This window comes from Ixodes scapularis, unplaced genomic scaffold, assembly GCF_016920785.2.
Source record: "Ixodes scapularis isolate PalLabHiFi unplaced genomic scaffold, ASM1692078v2 PGA_scaffold2__306_contigs__length_199485367, whole genome shotgun sequence".
Classification (NCBI taxonomy): domain Eukaryota; kingdom Metazoa; phylum Arthropoda; class Arachnida; order Ixodida; family Ixodidae; genus Ixodes; species Ixodes scapularis.
Window position 1 is genome coordinate 128,510,210 of NW_024609857.1, and position 20,253 is coordinate 128,530,462.

The 20,253-nt window shown below is 46.3% G+C and overlaps 1 protein-coding gene across 1 annotated transcript in view; it reads left to right on the forward strand.

Annotated features, from left to right (window-relative positions):
* The window catches only part of LOC8040639 (pneumococcal serine-rich repeat protein), a 114,513-nt gene that overhangs the window by 50,709 nt on the left and 43,551 nt on the right, over nucleotides 1-20,253 (forward strand). The window contains exons 7-12 of the mRNA XM_040212945.3: nucleotides 7,463-7,591; nucleotides 8,783-9,177; nucleotides 12,334-12,568; nucleotides 14,826-14,944; nucleotides 16,316-16,457; nucleotides 19,045-19,289. Of these exons, the coding sequence (XP_040068879.1) occupies nucleotides 7,463-7,591; nucleotides 8,783-9,177; nucleotides 12,334-12,568; nucleotides 14,826-14,944; nucleotides 16,316-16,457; nucleotides 19,045-19,289 (1,265 nt within the window). The remainder of the gene's footprint in view (nucleotides 1-7,462; nucleotides 7,592-8,782; nucleotides 9,178-12,333; nucleotides 12,569-14,825; nucleotides 14,945-16,315; nucleotides 16,458-19,044; nucleotides 19,290-20,253) is intronic.

Here is a 20,253-nt window from a genome sequence, read left to right on the forward strand (position 1 = left end):
AGGAGCGCATAGAACAACACAATGCTACGGGTACGACCGGCTGAACCCGTAGCGAACGGAGGAATTCCCGCTATCGCGGCTGTTTCAGCTTCGGTGGCGGCGGTACGCCCTGGTTTCGATTATAAGTCGATTATAAGAGCAAGCTCTGGTCCCTCAGCATCCCTGCCGAGCACACGCGCTCGTGCAGTGCGAGCATCGTTTTAGGGCAACATGCTCGGGCTTCTGGATTTGGCTTTGCTTGCGCTAAGTGAAACAGACTGCTACTACGAGAGTTCGAGATGCGGGAAAAGAACGGTGTCAGGTGTGCACCCCAATTTTTTCTGTCGTCTCTTGTTTGTGTCACTATGAGAAGCGTAGAGTGCTTTCCTTGTTACGGCTGCACTTGAGCGTAGCCGATTTATGCATTGCCGCCTCCGTATGAGCGAAACACCTTTCTTTGTCTCTCGTGCTAGGAGCATCGTAGTAGAAATAGGAGGAAAGGTTGCTCGGCAATCCTTCAAGGCAGTCAAGAATTTCTAGTAAAAAAAAAAAAAAAAAAAAAAGTTTGATTGCTGTTGTCCTTTTGGATGGACACCCCTCCGGCGACGTTGCACAACACTGACAGAAGGGGCCGAATGCTACAGATGCCTGTATTTCACGAAATTGCGTCTTCTGAGCCCCTCTTTGTAACCAGCATGATGCCATTGTTGAAAGATATTCGCAGTTTTGCAGGGACACTCTCGAACTTCCCTTTCACGCACCTAAGTCGTACAAGTATAGTGCACTACACACTGGTGCTGTTTCACATTTTACTTGGAAAGGTTATTGATGAGCACCAAGTTTTGTAGGTTGATGCCAAATGAGCTCTTAGGTGTTTTTTTTTGTTTGTATATTCAATACTTGGAGACATTGCTTGATCTCCCTCTTTTTATGTCTCCCTTTTCCTTCCCTGTCTCGGGCTCAGGTATGTCGAGCGTTCACCAGCTTGCCCGTGCGCTAGCCCCCTTGTTTGACCAACTAGGGATAGCTTTTAGCACTGACACGGCGTACGAGCCACATATCATCTGCCCCGTCCTCTTTGTGCGCTTTGTGATTGTACAGGCCCGGAGTTGTATAAGATGAGCAGGTTCAAGTATACAGTATAGACCACTTACAACGTAACCGTTTATAGTGCAGGACCGGGTATAACGCGGCTTTTTTAAACCACCGGTTCGCCTCCCATAGAACTCCATGTAATTGCATACCGCTTAAAATGCAGGCGCGCGAAGAGAAATACCGGTTAAAGTGCGGTTTCTGGAAGAGCCCGGCGGCCGTGCCGACTGACCGGTGCAGCGAGCACGCTTCGCTGTGCGGCGCTAGATAACGGCGCGAGCCTCGAGCGGCACTCGCGGGGCAAGGAGGTTGCTCGAAGAAACCGGGAGATGCGAAGAGAGAGGCTGCAGTTGCCATAGCGACGGAGGGACGCATGCACGTGTCGTTCTCGTGCGTGCGTCCCTCCGCGCCTCCGCTGCGACGGTTGGAAACAACCGCAACGACAGACCAATCGCAGGTCGAGGACAAGTGTTCGCGCGCGTTGCATGTTGGTCGCGGGCCGGCTGCTTCTATCCGCAAACATGGCGTCGGTTGTGATCGTCGACGTAGATTGCGTGATGGAGGCTCATCGTTCCGCGTAAAAGTGCTATCCTTGACTGTGAATTTTCGTTGTGTGTCGTTATGATAACCCAGCATGTACTAGAAGGGAAGATCCACCTACTCGAATGGCGATGTCGTGGCGGCACTCTCAAGACTGCAGAAATCCCGTGTCGTCGTGTTTGTTTACTTCGACTACAGTGGTGCTTTCTGTGTTTTCGAACATCGCCCGGATTTCTTATTTGGAGCATTTCATGCCTGTGCTCAAGTTGAAGGTATTACTGGAGCGTACCGTATAAAGGATGCGAATTTTCACGCGTTTTCATCGCCGGAGAAAAGTGATTATGGTTAGCAATCCTGAACGCTCGCAATCTCCGTCTGCAACCCGCGACGCCGTTAAAAGGCTGCGCCAGGCAAAAGTCGCTCATTTCTTTCAAAATGCATGACACACTTGAGAGAAGTGTACTAGTCCGGTGAAATAAAGACTTTCCTCAAACTAAGGTTTATTTTTCATCTAACATAAAACAAATTCTTTTACATAGGTAAGTTGTCTGATGGCATGTATTTTGGCCTGAAAAATTGATGTTTTGGTTATAACGCGGTACCGCTTATAGTGCGGATTTTTGCGACTCCCGCGACATACGTTATATGCGGTCTACACTGTAATGGGTTGAAACAGCTTGACCCATCATCTCTTTTCTTCATATCCCCTTGCTGTCAAACAATGGTAGGAGGATTCAACTGAAGGAACAAACTCACTCTTTATTTTCTCCAGTTCGGAGAGGGAAGGAAGAAAAACAAGAACTAAGGTGTTGCTTAGCAAGCCTCTGCCTCCCCCACAGCAGCAGCAAGAAACAACAACAAAAAGAAAAACAGTTTGCAGCTCAGCAAGGACCTCAAGATAGACAAAATTTGCAATCAATTTACAACTTAAATATAATGAAAAATCAATAAAAGATCATGGACAAAAACAGAGTGCACATTTTTCACGCTCTCGCATAGGATGTGTTTATATTCAGTTCTCTACAACAGTTTAAAAGACGGGAAAGGGTATTTTTAACATGTGATCACCATAGCATGTTCTGGAGTGCGGCATTAACCAAGTATCCGTACGGCGAGTGTTGTAAACTGTTCCCTTAAAAAAATGTTGAAATTCAAGAGAAGCAGATTATCATTGTAATTGAAAGACTTTTTATGTGTGAGACCGAATTTACAACTATAATAATTAGAGATTTGTACGGTATTGGGTTTATTAAAAAGCGGTCTAGTGTGACTATCATAGGCAGCATGACATATAATACGAATTACTCTTTTCTGGAGGATATGGATTTGTTTGATGTTTGTTGAGGTTGTATTACCCCACACTAAAAAGCAACAATTAAATTTAAAAAGTAAAAAAGAGAGTTGTAAATGAGCTTCAGATCCCAATTGTTTATTATGTATCTGTATTTGTACAGGGCATTGACTGCCTTCGAAAGTTTCTTACACATACATTGAACCATTTTGTCCCAAGCCATATCCTGGTTAAAGATTACCCCTAGAACTTTTACGTTATCGACTATATCAATGGCACACATACCGAGAGAAAACATACTGGTATAGCAACAATGTTTATTTCGCTATCTAAATAAGACGGTCTTAGCTATACCCACATTTATCTGCAACGAATTTGAAAGTGCCCATGCATCGAGCCTAGTCGGAAAACTGTTCGCGTCGCTCATAATTTCATTTGTTTCAACTCCTGAAAGAAATGATGCTCTCATCATCTGCATAGATAATATAGCTTATACTATCCTCAATATTTACGAGATCGTTATTATGCACTACCTTGTGGCATTCCAGCTGTTGCCGGCCCAAGACTAGATTGGTTTTTATTTATTTCTACACACTGATAATGGTCATGTAGATAACTTTCCTCCAAATTTAAAGCAACTCCACTAATACCATAATGATACAGGTTTTTTTTAATAATGTTCCATGATTTATGCAGTCAAACGCGTTTGATAAATCAATGAAAAGTTCAGGTGTTATCAGTTTTTGTTCGATATTGCATAAAAATATTTCCTTTTGTTTTAACAGTGAGTTTCGTTGAGCGACTTTTTCTAAATCCATATTGACAGGGCGTGATGACTGAACACTTTTCACAAAAAAAATGTAACCTTTGATGCATAATTTTTTTCTAATCTTTTTGGGAATACAGGTAAAACGGAAATCGGTCTATAATTATCCAAATAATTTTTATCTCCCGCCTTGTGTAGCACGGTCACTTTTGCAACTTGCATTATTTGAGGAAATGTTCCTTTCCTTATTGCAAGGTTGAAAAATGTGTGTCAAGAGTGGGACAATCGTCCATAATACGTGCTTAAAGGGGCGGTGCAACGATTTTATGATTAAAACAATTTGCATCTCGTCATTTTTACGTTGTTTATCGTATCCCAGAGGCTAGAGAAAACACTTCCTTTATTAAAAATGTTGCGATTCCGCTGCATAATCGCAAAGCAAAAGTCGAGCTTCTTCCCCCACCTGCAGCCCCAAGTGGCAGCCGAAGGAACTACGGCGGAAAGATTACGTGACCTCGCTCGGCTGTAAGCTGCAGCATAGCACCCGCTAACGTACGCAGAGAGGGGGAGGGGAAGCGTCCTCCGAGATAGCACACGGGAAGCTACACGGCACTCCGAATGACGTCACTGGGAGTGCGACCAGGTGTGACCCTGAAGACTGGGAGTGAGTTGAGGGGTGCCCAAAATGCCAATCTTTATTTTTTTTTTACGCAAGAACTAGGACACGCAGGCGAAATCAGTTTTCTGTTCTGTACTTCAGAAGTGTCAGGGGGCAACTTCCAGAAATCTTAGGCCGAAGTCTGAAAATCGTTGCACCGCCCCTTTAATTGGTTTAATCTGAATACTGTATACATCGAAACTCCCATTATTTTTTTGGTTATTAAAGAGTTACAACCTTGGAACAAACAAAACACCTCGTCAGTGGGAAAAAAAAAAAAAAAAAAAATCCTGTCTGAAACATTAAACACATCCCTGGAAGCATTCGAAGAGTGCACACCTTGAACAGGTTCAATAAAAAAAGTAATTAAATTTTTCTGCTAAAGCTTCCCCATGCACTTTAGTACCATCAGTTTTAATAATAGTAATTTTCTCTTCATGCGCCCCACTTTTGAATAAGCTATTAAATTTCTTCCACGTAACATCAAATCTTTTATTACCTGGAAACAGGCAGATCAATAAAATATAAAAGTTTAGCTTGTCTTAATGTCTTTGCCAACTGATTTCTTTGTTTTATTAAATGTAGGTAGCTAATATGTTTTTATCTCTAGTCCGCACAAATCGATGATAGCGGGCAATTTTTTTTATCTATAATTTTTCATATTTCCGAAACAATTAATCGCCTCATCTGCTGTCATGCTGGACAGCACCACACTCCAGTTTTCACAATTTATTTCTTGCTCATGAAAGACCAAGGTTCTTGACACCAATTTTTTAAAGTGAATCTGAGTAGGACTGGTTTCATTAAGATCTAAGCCTGCATCAGCAAACATAAAAATTGGCAGATGGTCACTAATAGTTCTCCCAATTACACCAAAAATAACCTTGTTGTGGAAACATTCGTTAAAAAATGGATCCAGCGAAGCCTTGTGCAAGGGGGCTATGTGAGTAGGTTGTTTAATAACATTAAGTAATCCATATGACTGATATAGTGACATGAAGCCAAGTTGATGTTGAGAGTAAGTGTTCATATCTATATTGAAGTCACCCCTGAAATAAAAAGTGGTTATTTTACCAATAAACCTGAAAAACACATTTAGAAACTCAAGAAAGTTAGAAATATTTCAACCTGGCGGGCGATAAACAACCGAAAATAAAGATTTTGCGCATTGCAAAGTTAGGATCTCATGGTTGTTGGTTATTTTTGTGAAATCGCCAATGACATGACATTTCAGACTTTTCTTTGTTGTGAATGCACACACCTCCTCCGTTTTTATTGCTTCAATTTAATCTAAATGCAGCATAATTTGCAGCATAATTATCTAGCATATCCACTTTATCGGTGAATTTAGGCCAGGTTTTGGTGAGCATTTTAACATTGCAAGGAAACCGAAAACTGTCCAAAAGTGCTAAATTCGTCAAACTTATTCCGCAATGACCGAGTATTTAAGTGAAGCAACGAAAAAAGCGCACTTGATGTTTGTTTTAGAGCATGTTCAACCTCATTTGGCAGCAATTTCAAAGAAAACTATGAACAACCCGAAACTAAAGTCACTCGAGCTTCCTTGGTTTTTACAGTTTAAGCTCATTACAACAGACCTGGTTACAACAGACATTTGGATATAACATACCGATGCGTGAAGTTCGATTGGTTTTCCTCTACATACCATTGACTCAACTTCATATTTGCATACAACATACTCCTTTTACAACAGACCAAAATCTTGGTCAAAATCAAGGTCTGTTATAAAGAGCTTACATTGTATCAAGTACGCCTGAGCATCATCCTTCTCTCTTGCCAGGACCTTCCCATTTTTGAACCAGACGTAGTTAAACCTGTTTGTTCTTGCCCACTCTCGTGCCCCACAGGGGCGTTTTGTCCTGCTCTGTCAGGCTTTCTAGAATGTATATTTTGCTCTGAGCAGCCTTCAGTTTGTGTCGTTTGTCTAGCCACGTTATCTCGCGTGGCTTGTCTGACAAAACGAATGACTATGCCAGGAATCTTATCCGCATGTGAAGGAAGTCTGTGCATGGCAACGATTGATCTGACGTCAGATTAGGCAATTCTAGCGTCTCAGCCACTTCATTTACTCGAGTCATCAGATTCTCGTTTTCACTGTTTGGAGTTCCATGTATTTCCAGGTTTTGTTTCCTGCTCCTCCATTTGAGATCGTGGACTTCTTGCTGTGGTTGCTCGATTTCTACATCCGTGTTTGTTTGTTCCAAGGCTGTAACCCTTTTCTTCAGATCTTTAAGTTCTTCATCTTGTTCACCCATACACTTTAGCACGTTGTCATAGTAATTGACATGTGTTGAAGCGATTTTTTCAATCCATCCAGGTGTCTCCTGCAGGTGTATGTAGTAAAATTTTTGCATTCGTGGTGATTGTAGCTATATCTACTTTATTTGGTGCATTACCTTGGCCATCCGAAGCTTCACTTCAACCCTTACATTGTTTATTGTCTTGACTGCTTCTGGATTTCGCATATTTACATGTCTGGCATCGTCATGACTTTGCAGCACGAGGCGCTTCAGATATCCCAAAACAAGTGCTAAGGTGATACGAGTATTGACACTCAGACATATAACTTGGGAGTCATTTTCTAACAGCACTTTGTTACATTTGAGGCAGGTGTTATTGACCATTTTAGTTTTTGAAGTAGCAGCAACCAGCTATCTTGAATACATACGCCAGCACCAGCAGTAACAACAGTATCCCCAAATTGCAAACAAAAAAGTGGAAATCAGAACATGAAGAATTACGAACCTGTAATGGCGAGAAGATTTTCTTAGGCTTCAGGCCAACGTGCTGCCACTGCTGCTGTGCGCTTCTAAGTCCGGAGTGCCTCTTTTATAGCAGTTGAGCCGATGACGTGGTCGTTTGACGCAGAATCCTGGCCAATCGCAGCCAAAAAGCCCTGAACATGCGCCACCAGGCACTTACCCGTCCGTGACAACGGTGTTTCTTGAGAATGATCTTTTGCAGAAAAGCGCTCTGTGACTGTAATAGCGAGAAAAGTTTTTTAGCCTTCAGCCCAACATGCTGCCGCTGCTGCTGTATTCAAAGTACTGTACTCACAGTTTTAGATCACTTCTGGCCTACCAGCATGGCTTGAATGCCTGCACCCTTTTCCCAGGAGGAGAGGCCGGGCAGGAACCCCGCCTTGAACAGCAGCACGTCCCAGCTGGATGGTCCCACACGCTCTGGGACCTTCAATTTTGGCTACAGTGGAGGAGACCTGCAGCAGGCAAAAGGCACCAGTACGGTGAGTGGGCCATACTTAATTAATGGCCCCATTATTTATGGACGGCCCACCAGATCCGCTTTTTTATGAATCTCACGGATAGCCATTTTTAGTGGTCTACAGATGGAGTCTAACAAATGACGAGGCAGATTTCGTGTGCCATTTCATTCCCGTTTGTGTTTCACAGCAGGTTGCATTTTCCATTAACATTTTAGTGCATATCGGATTTTGAGGAATACGCATGTTCTAGGCTTCTTCCTTCGTCAGGCTACCTTCCTAGATTGCCTCGATTGTTTGTCGGAGTGCGCGAAGGAAAAATAGATGCACTGACCTTGCTCATGTGCAGTGCTGTCATTTGAGTAAACGTAACAAATAAAATATGCCTATTGGTTTCTATTCTCATCTCCTGTGCATCCAAAGATGCTATGCTTAGACACACAAGGACAACTACTTTATAGCTGTCCTTGTGTGTCTTTCTATAAGTCTGTTGTTGCTGGCCAAAATCATATTGGGATAGTTGAGTGTAGAAGAGATAGTGACGACTCGTAAACATTGCTGAAACAAAGCTTATCGTGAACCATTTTCGTTCCCATTGACAAGCTCAAGAAAGCCTCGCAAAGTCACTATGAATGTCGCTATTGGTGCGAACAAAAAAATGAAGCTTTTTCCCAAAAATGCTCTGCCAAGCTACACAAAACATCCACCTCCTGGACCAGCTCGAATAGCTGCCATGTGGATGTATGATATCCTGGTCTTTATTGGGCACCGGGATCTCTGGTATCCTGGCCCCTGACGAAGATCAGTTGCCGAGTTTCGAAGTTCATGCTCCGACGAAGTTAGGTACTTCACCACAGTTGTGGCTCTGAGCAGCACCACTTAAAAGGCAAAATCTGCTCATGATGTTAATGTTAGTAGATCCCCGACCTAAGCTTGACAAATGTGCCACGCTTCAGCGTGTTTGTCACGTGACAAATGTGTTAAAGCTCGACGAGACTACGCCACGAAGCGGCAGACGTCTGCGTCTTGGTGTCGCCGCAGGCTACCTCGCGCTTGTTGCGAGATGCCGCAAGACGTGCTGGCGGCGACTCCGACGGGAGCTAGGCATCGCTACGTGGAACTGCTGACGATGATGTTTGGGGGGAAAGGCACAGGCATTGTCTCCTTGGTGTTATTGTCTTAACTCCTTTTTTCTTTCACCCCCCTTCATTTCAGAGCCAGATGCTGACGTTGCTGAGCGTGGAGGTGCATGTGCACACGCGCGACGACCTCCATCCGAATCCTGCTTATGACCCGGTGCAGTGCATCTTTTACTGTGTCCACAACGACCCGCAAGAAGACGACTCGGCCGCGACAACCCTTGTGGGTGCACTCTCGGTGCGCGAAGTGCGGTCGGTGCAGCGGGGTCCGTCCCCCTCGGAGGTGGACGACCTCGAAGACCTGATCTCCGGCGGCGGCTCGTCGTCCTCGAGAGGCCGTGCCCCCGGGGGAGGCCGTGCCCCGCCCAAGGAGTGCGGCCTCCTTCGGAGGTCGGGGGTCACCAACCTCACGGTCAGCGAGGTGGCCGGGGAGGTGGAGCTCTTCGCCGCACTCGTGGAGCTCGTCCGGAGGTGGGTCCCTTCGCTTCTCTGGGAGCGTCCCTTGTGGAACTGCCCGTGCGGCAAACTCTTGGCTTTGGCATCGTGTGGTGCTGATAATGTGCTTCTCAAATGTGTTTTTTTTATTTTCACCTTGCGACGAAAGTCTCTTACCGTTACCCGTTGCGAGCTTGGCGGCAAAACAAGAAACCGAGAAACCCTTCGCCTAAGCAACGCCTATCAAACAAAACAGCTTGCGAAAGGCGGCAAAAAAAATGAAACAAAAAAACAAGGAACTAGGTAAGCAAAAAAGAAAACAAGTTTTTTTTTTTTTTTGCACAGTTTAGTTTGGTTACGGGGTCGGGCGTTGCGCGCAAGGAGGTAAGAAGTTATTTCGGTTTTTCAGGATAAAAGGTCCGTTCATTATGCGAGTAAATACGGACTCAAAAATTTTACTTCGCGTAATGAACGCCCCCTCTAACTTTGCATCGATTTTTCGGAAAAAAAAGTGCGTTCATTCTGCGAGTAAATACGGTACTTCTTATCTCTTTGCGCGACGCGCGGCTCTATTATGTGCGCTTTGCTTAGGCGAGGGCTTCTCCGCTTTTCTTTGTTATCTCCTTGCGCACGACGCACGACCCAGGGACCAAACTGCGCTGTGCGAACAAAAAAGCTCCTTTTTATGTTTTTTTTTTTTTTCTCTTGGTTCCGTGTTTTTTTGTGTTTTTTTTTTTTTTTGCCGGCTTTACCGAGCTGTTTCGTTTGCCCACAGCCATGCATTTGCGACCTCACTTTGCCAGGATAGAAAAGTGCGTTCATTTCGAGGGCTTCTCGCTTCTCTTTCCAAAGTGCAAGGAGGAGGCGAGGGCAGGATGCCTTCATGATGCGCGCTTTGCTTAGGCGAGGGCTTTTCCGCTTCTCTTTCTTATCTCCTTGTGCACGGCGTGCTACCCAAAATCCAAACTGCGCTGTGCAAAAAAAAAGAAAAGCTCCTCTCCATGTTTTTTTTTTTTCTTGCTTCCGTTGGACCTTTTTTTATTTCATAACGCGTTTTGCGAGGCGTTTTGTTCGCCCACGCTGCCTACGCATTCTTGACCTCGCTGGACCTGGATAGAAAAGTGCAGTCATTTCACGTGCGTGGGGGGAGGGGGTAAAAATTTTGACATCCGAGTTGGGGGTGCCTTATGCGAGTGAAAAAGAAGTCGAAATTTTGAGAACCAACTTGGGGGGTGCGTTGATTATGCGAGTGCGTTCATTGTGCAAGATGCACATGTAAAACAGTCAACATTAATTTTTTTTAAAAAAAGTATTTTATTGCTTAAAGGCTTTTTTAGGGTCCTTGAAGGCCCCGAGAAGGCCTTCAGAAACCCCAAAGGCTTCACAGACCCCTATCCGAGAACCACTGCACTATAGTCACTGACAGTGAGAATGGTGGGGAACGTCTTTCGAATGCCCAGCCTTCGTGCCTTCCGCGCCGTGCTTTTGATCGTGCGTGCACCGGAGGTGGGACAACCAAAGCTTCTCCCTGCCGATCTCACCCTGTCAGCAACTGTAGCGAGGACGTTAGAGTTGTAACGGCGCTGGCCTTTTTTACCCCGAGTGGAATGGGCCCATGTGGGTAGCCTCTCGGACCCTTTATGGCAGTCTCCTTCAATTCGTGGAAACCAGCTTCGATTCACTCACCTCCAAAAACTCTCTGCATGGTGTTTATAGTCGTGATGAGGTGAGAACGGTGAGGAGAAGCTACGGTTGTCCAGCCTACAGCGTGAGCTTCATGCCGTTGACGACGCTTTGGCATCTTGTGCACCTGGAGTGCGCGCGCGCTTGCGGCCGAGGCATGGCGGAAGACACGGAGTGCGTGCTGGAGGCCGGACGTTCCAAGGACGTTCCGTTCTCACTTAGTCGGGGACTCAGCCCTTTGACGGTCTAAGATCAAATGACGGGCTAGTTGGTTATGCATTGCACAAATAAAGGTAGCGCTAAAGACGAGGACAAGTACAAGACAGCGCTTGTCCTCGTCTTTAGCGCTACCTTCCTTTGACAGTCGAGTTTTTTTGCCCAAAAGATGTTTCCCGGTGGTTGGGTTTCATTTCCAAAGGAATAGTATAGAGGAAGGTCCAATTCACCGTTTATTTTCTTGTTTATCTAAGGCCCGCTTCAGACAGGGCAACTTTCTCAGCAATTTTGGGGATGCTGGCGGGTCGTTCCCTAGCTTTCCCTAGATCGACATGAATTGCTGAGGTTTGGTCCGGCTTGAAACAAGCGAGCAACTCGGAGCAATTTGAAGACATTTGAAGTGGCAGCAGCCAGTCAGGGACGACGTGAAATTCCGTGTCGGTGATGATGACAACTAAAGACTTGGTTCTGACTTGAAATTGATGATTTTTTGGAAATAGACCACTTCACAGAGATGGGTTAGTATTCTGAAGACCATTTAAAAGCATAAAAACATGTTTACCGTGCATAAGTGTGTGTCTAAATAGTGCAAGAAAAATAAAATTTAATGAGGATGACAGCAAATTGCTGCAATCGATTGCTGTTTGTGAACGCGGGTGGCCCATGTTGCTGGTGTTGTGACGTCAAGTTGCTGAGAAAAATTGCTCCGTCTGAAGTGGGTCTAACGGGAGCACAGACAGTACTTACAAGCTGGTCAGGTTTAGAAGCATCAAAGAGAAATGATGAATGCAAAAGGTTGTAACCTTTCTTCCATTCAATTTCATTTTGGCGCATCTGCTTCCGCGACATTCTGGCGGTTTCGTTTCATACCTCGAACCATAGGTACTTTACAGAGTCCCTCTATCTGATGGTAAGTTTCTCATCCTCTGAATTCAATTTTGAGAAGTGTTATAGGTCTGAATAGGAAGAGCCATCACTCCCATTGCCGATACCGCCAGAGCAGCTGACATGCGAAGCGGCCATCTGTCGCACATCACGTATGCGGAACGTCTAATTTCAAAACTATAAATGGCCCCAGCAAATAGAAATACCAAGCGAATATAACGTTTATAGTTCGACAAAGACATAACCAATAGCAGCACTTTGCGTGGTACGCGCAGTTTCTTGTTAAGGCGTGCACTTTCAAATGTGTAACCGCCGCTGTACATGTACGGCGGCAATGGTCAAAGGGTTAGGAAAGTTTTGGACCGCAAAGTGGCTGAAGCATCGTTCCGGCCGTCGCACGGCAAACAGGTGGGACCCAGACATCCTGGTGGGCTACGAGATCCAGAAGTCGTCGTGGGGCTACCTGTTGGAGCGGGGCAGCCAGCTGCGGCTCGACCTGGCCTCCATGCTGTCCCGGGTGCCCAAGAGCCCTGAGGAACACCCCAGGGAGGCCGGGGACCCCGAGGGAGACGCCGTGCTGGACAGGGACGTCGTCGTGCCCGGCCGCATCGTCCTCAACCTCTGGAGGATTATGCGCAAGGAGGTGCGTCAAAAACCGCTTGCGCGTGTATCGTAAAGTTTTGTACAAGCGCCTTCCCCCGAGAGATCGGCCGTCACATTGTTCTGGCTAGATACGCATCGGCTAAAATTGAGAAAACGTTGCCCACCCCTTTGATTCCTGTGGGGCGTCTTGCTGCGATGGGAATCGCATCAACCATGCGATTGGTGGTATCGGTATGTGCGACGAGGGAATTTGTAGTGCTTTCTTGTGTGTTTTTGCACTACGGATACCGAGTTTGTCATGTCCACGATTTGCCCGCGCAATAACAGTTATGAATTGCAAGCTGGGGACGGCCGTCGCACAGCATCCGCAGCTTGCAATTTGCTTTTATTGAAGACTACATATCTTTTTCTAAATTTAGCGAAGTACTTTTGTGCTGCAGCTTCGATTTAACAACATTTTTGCAAATCGCATTTGCACATATTGGCAGCCTCCGTGAGAAATAGAAACAAAATATTCAACAGAAACAAATATATTGCCAAAAACTGAACATGCTATCTTTTTACAAAGTAAACTACTTTTTACAAAGTAAAAAGTACACACCAGTGATGATAATAACAATAACAAAAAAAACTTTCTAAAAAAAAAAATAGTCTGCTTTAATATTGGTTAACGAATGAGAGCCTACGACCGGCGAACAAAGCTCTTACAAGTGTACCGGGTCTGCGACATCAAAAATTTTTTCGTGCCTCAAGTGTAGTGCTCAAAGTGGTTGCGCTTTACTTGGAACGATGAGTGGTGCACTGTTCAGAAAGAAAGTTTGGTCGAGCACTAGGCGCAGGCACTAGGCACGGCCCATGTCGATCCTTGTGCTCCTAGGATTGGCCCGCGTCACGCCTACGAGAACTAGGCGTGGCCCCCAATCTGGTGGTTCCACACTTTTGTTCCCCTTGGTTGCACGCTTTCCTCAGTGCTAGGCGCTGCTCCCATAAAGGTATAAAATGAGGGTCGTGGACCTTCATTCTCGCTGCAGTTTGTAATGGAATCGTATTGGTAACTGCTTACTTGCCAGACACAAGGCAATTGTAGGGTTTCGGAGACCCGGGAGATTAATTGCAATGCTAATAAAAAGAAACCTCGGTCTAAAGAAATTTTGCGATTTAATGAAGCTTTCGGCTCGGAAAACGAGTTTGTACATTAAATCGAGGTTCAACCAACATGGCCAGCTATCTTCGGTGCATCAGTGTTTGGCTAAGACTGGTGCCCTCACTGATTGCACACGAGTCTTGGCTGAACTCTGCTGGAGCACTCGAGCCTGCGACCCAAGGTGGCCTCTTGTGGTCGATGCAGGAAATTCAACACTATGGCCTTGCTATGCTGGAAGTGTCGGGGAACCGGACTCTCACGTATAGCGGGAGGGTGTGCGGGAGGCAAGGCGAAAGTGAGCGAGCAAGCGTTTCAAAAGAAGCGGGGAGACGCAAATAGTGGGGTCAAAGCTCGGGTGCGCAACGGCAAGGGACGCAAACTTTATGTTCTGCTCCCGTGGGGGCACCAGCTTTGGCAGGGCTTTCTTTCGGAGACACTATGCGCAGCTACGTTCGCACCATCGAGGCATGAAATCCGTATCAAGTTCATCTGTGCAATATCGCCTCGAAGCAATAGCATGCGACAGTCTGTTACAACAGCCCTATCTGCAATAGTGCAGGGATTTCTTTATGGGATTTGCCATAATAAATTGGGCAATGTCAATCGTAGAGTAATAAATTGGGCAATGTCAATCGTAGAGTTTATAGATTGAACCTCTGCTCCGTTCCATCTCGTGACGGACCGCAACAAATGCTACAAGCCACACCGGCCAATCCGGTGCTGTAAACCTTCTTCGCGCACTGCGGCGGCCCTCCTCGAAGACTACGTGACACACGCGCGATGTTGGATTGGTTCCAGTGGCTCACAGCGTCAGTTTATCGTTCGGTGAAAGAAAAGGTCCGCTACCCTCTCACGCATTTCGGCTGTCTTGTAATGGCGGAGCACAGAGGTAGACGTCGGTGGCACTGATCAGCCCAGATTGCTGGCTAGGCTTTAATGAATGCAAATAAGAGACAAACTACTACTTGCAATGTGGGTACTTTGTCTTTTTTCTCTTCATATTGCAAGAAAATAGGGTGAATGGGGCTGTTTGCTGAGCCTTATCTCTCTCTCTGTGGTCATATTTCTCCAACTGCATAAAGTTGCTTGCACAAGTTGTGTGTAGTGAGCTCTAGAATGTGTAAACTTGTTTCACTTTTCTTGTGTCTTGCAGGTGACGCTGAACATCTACACCTTCGAGAATGTCTACTACCATGTGGTGCACAGACGGGTGCCCCTTTACTCCTTCAAGGTGCTGACGGAGTGGTTTGCTCATGACACCGACTTGTTCAGGTGTGGCACTTCGTTTCCGGTCGACTTAGCAACGAGCGAGGAAGTTCTTCCCAAGATACAGTAAACTTTCGTTAATTCGACCTCGACGGGACCTTGGAATTTGTTCAAATTATCCAAATGATCAAATTAAAAAAAGGACAGAAAAGTGGTTAAAATTGAATTTTCTTTTAATGTCCAAAGTACTCACGGATGGTCTGCTCCCATCTGTCCTTAAAACGCGTGTCCAAAAGCATGCTCCGGAGAGCAGCGTAACTAAACGTCACGTCCCCACAAAATAGCGCACTACAAAAAAAAAAAGAAAAGAAGAAGCAAGTTTTACGAGTTGATTTTGGCGCTGGGCAGCCAGACCGTTGGCGAGAGAGAAAAATAACTACAAAGCAAAAAGGAAAAGAGAACCCGCGCTTTCCGACGCACAAGATGAACCGCACACGGTGCTACAGAAAAGCGCTTTGAGAGTGCGCGCTGAGTAAGCTTCATGAGCCGACTTCAGCGCCAAGCGGCCAAACCGTCAACAACAACAAAAAAAAATAACAAAAACGAAAAGGAAAAGAGAACTTGCGTTTTCCGTCGCGCAATATGGACTGCACACAATGCTGCGCTTTGAGAGCTCGCGCTGTCTCCGCGCCCGACCACGTGCTATCTTCTCCGTGCTACTCCACACCAGATTGGTTGCACTGGCTCGTGTCATTCGCTACGGTCCATCTCAACGGCGTAGAGGAGCAGGCGCATATTTGCGCACGTTCAGCTTTCCAGCAGAAGGTCCCTGTTGCGTTGTACGTTGGTGGTTTTTTTGCCGTGGTGCCATGCAATGTGAGTCCGCGTGCATTCACTCGGGACAAATTATCCAATGCGGAGTCTTCCCGAGTTCGAACTATCAAACTTTTCCTTCCATAGAAATGTATGGGCGCTCGCCGGGACTTTTGAACACGATCGAATTAAACGAAAAGTTGAATTAACCGAGGTCGAACTAACGAAAGTTTGCTGTACATTACTTACTTCGCTCACATAATTGTGAGCGACACATAATTGTGATCTAGTGCCGCTAAATAAGTTAGGCTTCAGCCATCTTAAAATCGTGGTTGCCAGCTACCTGAACCTTTCTCTGAAATAGCATGAGGCGCCTTTCTGTCCTTAGTAAATCAGTCTGCGACACAGAAAAACAAGCCACGGGTACGGCGTCGAGAAGGCTCAAAAAGTCACATTTTTAATCGTCACCAGTTGCACTAAGCACTAAGCTCTGTGGCACCCAGAAGATCTTGGGAAACAGAGTGCCGGTACTCTAAGCATGGTGTATTGAGTGGCTCTAGTTCCAGCCTGCGCGATTCGTTCCTGTCGGAGCAATGGGGCAGTTACTCTGGGCTTTCTGGGTAGGTGGCGCACGGTGGAGCATTACGTGATCCGAGCCAGGGGCAACCTGGAGCTGCTGGACCGGCTGGATGTGGTGGGCAAGACGAGCGAGATGGCCCGCATCTTCGGCATCCAGTTCTTTGAGGTCCTCAGTCGGGGGTCGCAGGTGAGGTTCCTGCAGCGTCGTTGCCGCCTGCCGTCTTTGCTGGCTGCCTGCCATCTTGGCTGGCCGCATTTCTTTCGGAGATTAAGTCGCTTTCTTTTTGAAACTGTTTCTCACCAGCTTGTCTGGAAAGGTTGTGGTCACGTCGGATCTGTGTTGGTACGGCATGTCTGCAACGTCTTCTCCCCTTGACGAACTTTGCGAGGGCTTTTTCAAGCTCGTGGTATGCACTAGTCTTCGAACCGCGCAATGATCTTAGTTCGCTGCTTCGGCAACAGATCCGATGATAGTCGGTTCCTTTGCTGAAAAGATAAGAAACCGCGAAAATCATTGCCGTCGACGGCAATGCACGTTCGACAGCAACGTGCGGACAGCTTGGCTCAGCTGCTCAGTCCGCGAGAACAATGCAAAGATGGCTACCTGAAAAACAAATTGTGGAGCCCATCCACTTCACATTGTGGGCACCCCGGCGGCTCCCCAGCCCAGCTGCCCGACTGCGGGGCACAGGTGGCGAACTCTCCTGCTTGGCAGCGGAATCAAGCCGACGACGTGCATGTCGTGCGCGCTGCCTTGATAAGGTGTATTAGAGGCTGCGTGCAGCAGTCGCTAACTGCACTCAAGTTCCACCGGTGCTCATTGGTTTTCTGTTATTATTCTTCATCATCTTGTCCATGTCCCATTAAATGTAGTTTCTTGTTCTTGAAACCGCTGGCTCCGTGTGATTCCTCTGGGTCGGGTATGCAGTAAGGCAAACTGACCACAACGTGAAGATGGAGGTCCAGCTTCACTGGTCTTCCATCTTCCCGTGAACCTTGAGTATGACTCCTAGAGGACGACGTCGAGGACGACCTCAAGGTCGACTTCTAGGACGACCTCGAGGGAAACTTCTAAAACGACTTCGAGGACGGTGTCTAGGACGGCCTCAAGGATGACTCCTAGGACGACCTCTTGGATGATCTCAAGGACGACTTCTTGGATAATCTCGAGGACGATGCTTAGAGATGATAACAAGGGATCAGGACCTCACTATCTAATAATGCCACGCTCACGCCGGTTGCCCCCTCTTTTTATTTTTATTTATTCATACTTGCCACGACCAATGGGGAGTTTTCTGTTGACGTGGGAGGACGGATTTTTCCCCGGTCCCTAGCCCATAACAGCTTCTCCATAAAAAGGAGGAGAAGGTGGGAAAAAGGAAGTCCTTAGGAGAGACCAGACGAGAGGGACTGTGGAGAATCTATCCCTTCGACTTTGCACGCATAACCGTGAGGCCTTGTTGCCTTCCAAAATTTGCGTGTAATCCACACTCCCACTTTGCCTTTGATTTTAAATAAATTTTTCCGCGGGTTATACACGAGAAAATACTGTATTTCTCATATTGTTCTTTTCGACACGGGGTACTATGCAGTGGCACCTCAAGCTCACACCCCGAGGCCACTCTTTTAATCGACCTTACTCGACCTTTGTTTATTTGGGACTGTAATTTCCTTGTTTTGAAAGCTATCGTATACTGCGTTCGTTTGAAATTTCTAGATCTTTGTGCTCGCCATGAAGCATGAGGTTGATCGACATACGTTTGCCATTCCGTAACAACGAAGGAGCAAACTGAAACAGAAGCCGCCTGAGCAAAAACAAATTCCACGCTATTGAAAAGTGACATTACAAGACAGAACATTACTCTCATACGCTACAGATACAAAAATAATAACACTCCAGTTGGGAGGAGCAGGGAGCAAACCAAAACTGAAAGCACTTATTAAAGGGGCACTGACACATCAAAATCATATTTTGTTTTATTATCCGAAATAATTGAAAACGATGCCGGGACATTACCCTCAAAATTCGAAACTTGGGTATTCAGTATTTGTGAAGTAAAAAAACAATTTCCAAATGCCGAATGTGAAGTTCCCGCACAATCTGCACCGGTGCGTCGATGTCAAATATTGCGGAGTCCTGAGAGTCGACTTTCTTTCTCGACTCCGTGCTGTTGCCACCACGGCCCGATGCGAGGAGGAAAGGAGCGGGAGATAAGGGCGCCGGCGGACTGAGAAAAAACGGTTTTATTCCGTGCGAGCGGTGCCGCCTGCCCAGGCGTCATGTTTTCCGAGGGAGGATACAATGCCAGAAGGCGACATCACACCGGACTCCGATTTTTGGTACTTCAAAAAGAAGGGTAGTAGTGCGTTCGCAATTGCAATAAAAAATGTTTTACGATTGCCATTATTAATTGTTATAGAAATTTCGCCTACAAAACTTCTAAATTTCATGATTTTTGATGTCACATATCAAAAGAGGCAAGGAGCAAGAGAGGAAAACAAAAAAATAAAAAGGCGCGCGTGCGCACAAAAACTTTTTTTGCGTGTCTATGACTACAAGTTGCATCGTATTAGACAATAAAAAAAAATACAACTCTTGGGGTGCCAGTGCCCCCTTTAAGAACATGCTCAAGTATACCCAGGCGTGGCACTCAAAGGGTTAAAGAATCGTCCAATTTCAGCATTGTGTGTATTTTCTAAAAAATCTTTTTACCTCGAAGAGCCATGTGCCCAACCACAACCCCACCCCCATGTTGTCATGGCCCCTTCTCCAGTTCCGGGTGGAGTCGATGATGCTGCGGCTGGCTCGGCAGCGGGGCCTGGTGGCCCTGAGCCCGTCGGTGCAGCAGCGAGCGCGCATGCGGGCCATGGAGTTCATCCCGCTGGTCATGGAGCCCCAGTCTCACCTGTACACCAGCCCCGTGGCCGTGCTGGACTTCCAGTCCCTCTACCCGTCCGTCATGATCGCCCACAACTACTGCTTCTCCACCTGCCTGGGGCGGCTGGACCACTTTGGCAGGTGGGTCGGGCTCATGGCGCCTTTTCTGCTGGCAGACAGCACGGCACGCATTGGACTTGAAGGCTCGTCACATTTGGTTGACGGTTGGAAGAAGTTTATGGTGCCTCGAAGGCCCTAGCACCTTCCTTCACCTTTTTAGGGGGCTGTATTGTGTTACCTTTTCTTTTGCATCATTCGATTCACCATCGATTTGAGCCCTTTTCGGTAGTACAGTCAAACCTGACTATATCAAACCCGTTTACATCGAATTATCTCTCATATCGAAAAATTGTTTTGCACTGTAATGTCACAGTGATAATATATAGGAAAAACTATGGTTACATCGAGCAAAAATAGCAGCCGCTACCGATATATCTAACTGCTAAGAGCACCGTTTTGCTCTGCAAGCTGGCTTTCCCCCACTTAGAGTGGCTTTATTAAGGGAAAGCCAGCTTGTAAAGCATGCTGGCTTTTTCTTTTTTTTTTCCAGGCAGCCGCATTGATTGCCTGGAAGAAAAAAAAAAAAAATCTTTTCTGGAGGGAGAGAGGAGAGGGTGCTCCTTGCTTCCTCTCTCTGCTCTGTCCGCAAGAGAGATTATTATTTTTAATTCCTGTCGGTTGATGCGGCCGCCAGGAAAAAAAAAAAGCCAGTTTGCTCTGCTAGCTGGCTTTACCCCAATGCAGCCGCCTCTTTTAGGGGAAAGCCAACTTGCAGAGCAAAACGGTGCTCTGCAGAAGAAGGTGCTCCTGCTTGGACGTGCTCCGTGCTCTCGGCATAGTTCGGCGATAATGCGCGAATATAGAAGGCAGTGGCCTCAGCATTTTGGAGTCCGTCGATAGCGTAGAAAAATATCATTATCGCGAATGCATAGAAGAAAAAGCAGCAGAAGATGCAAGACTATTTCATTGTGTAATATGTCAGCAGGAAGCAGATTTTTGAGAGTCAAATGCATTAAAACTTTTATTTTGAATTGCCTGCTATATC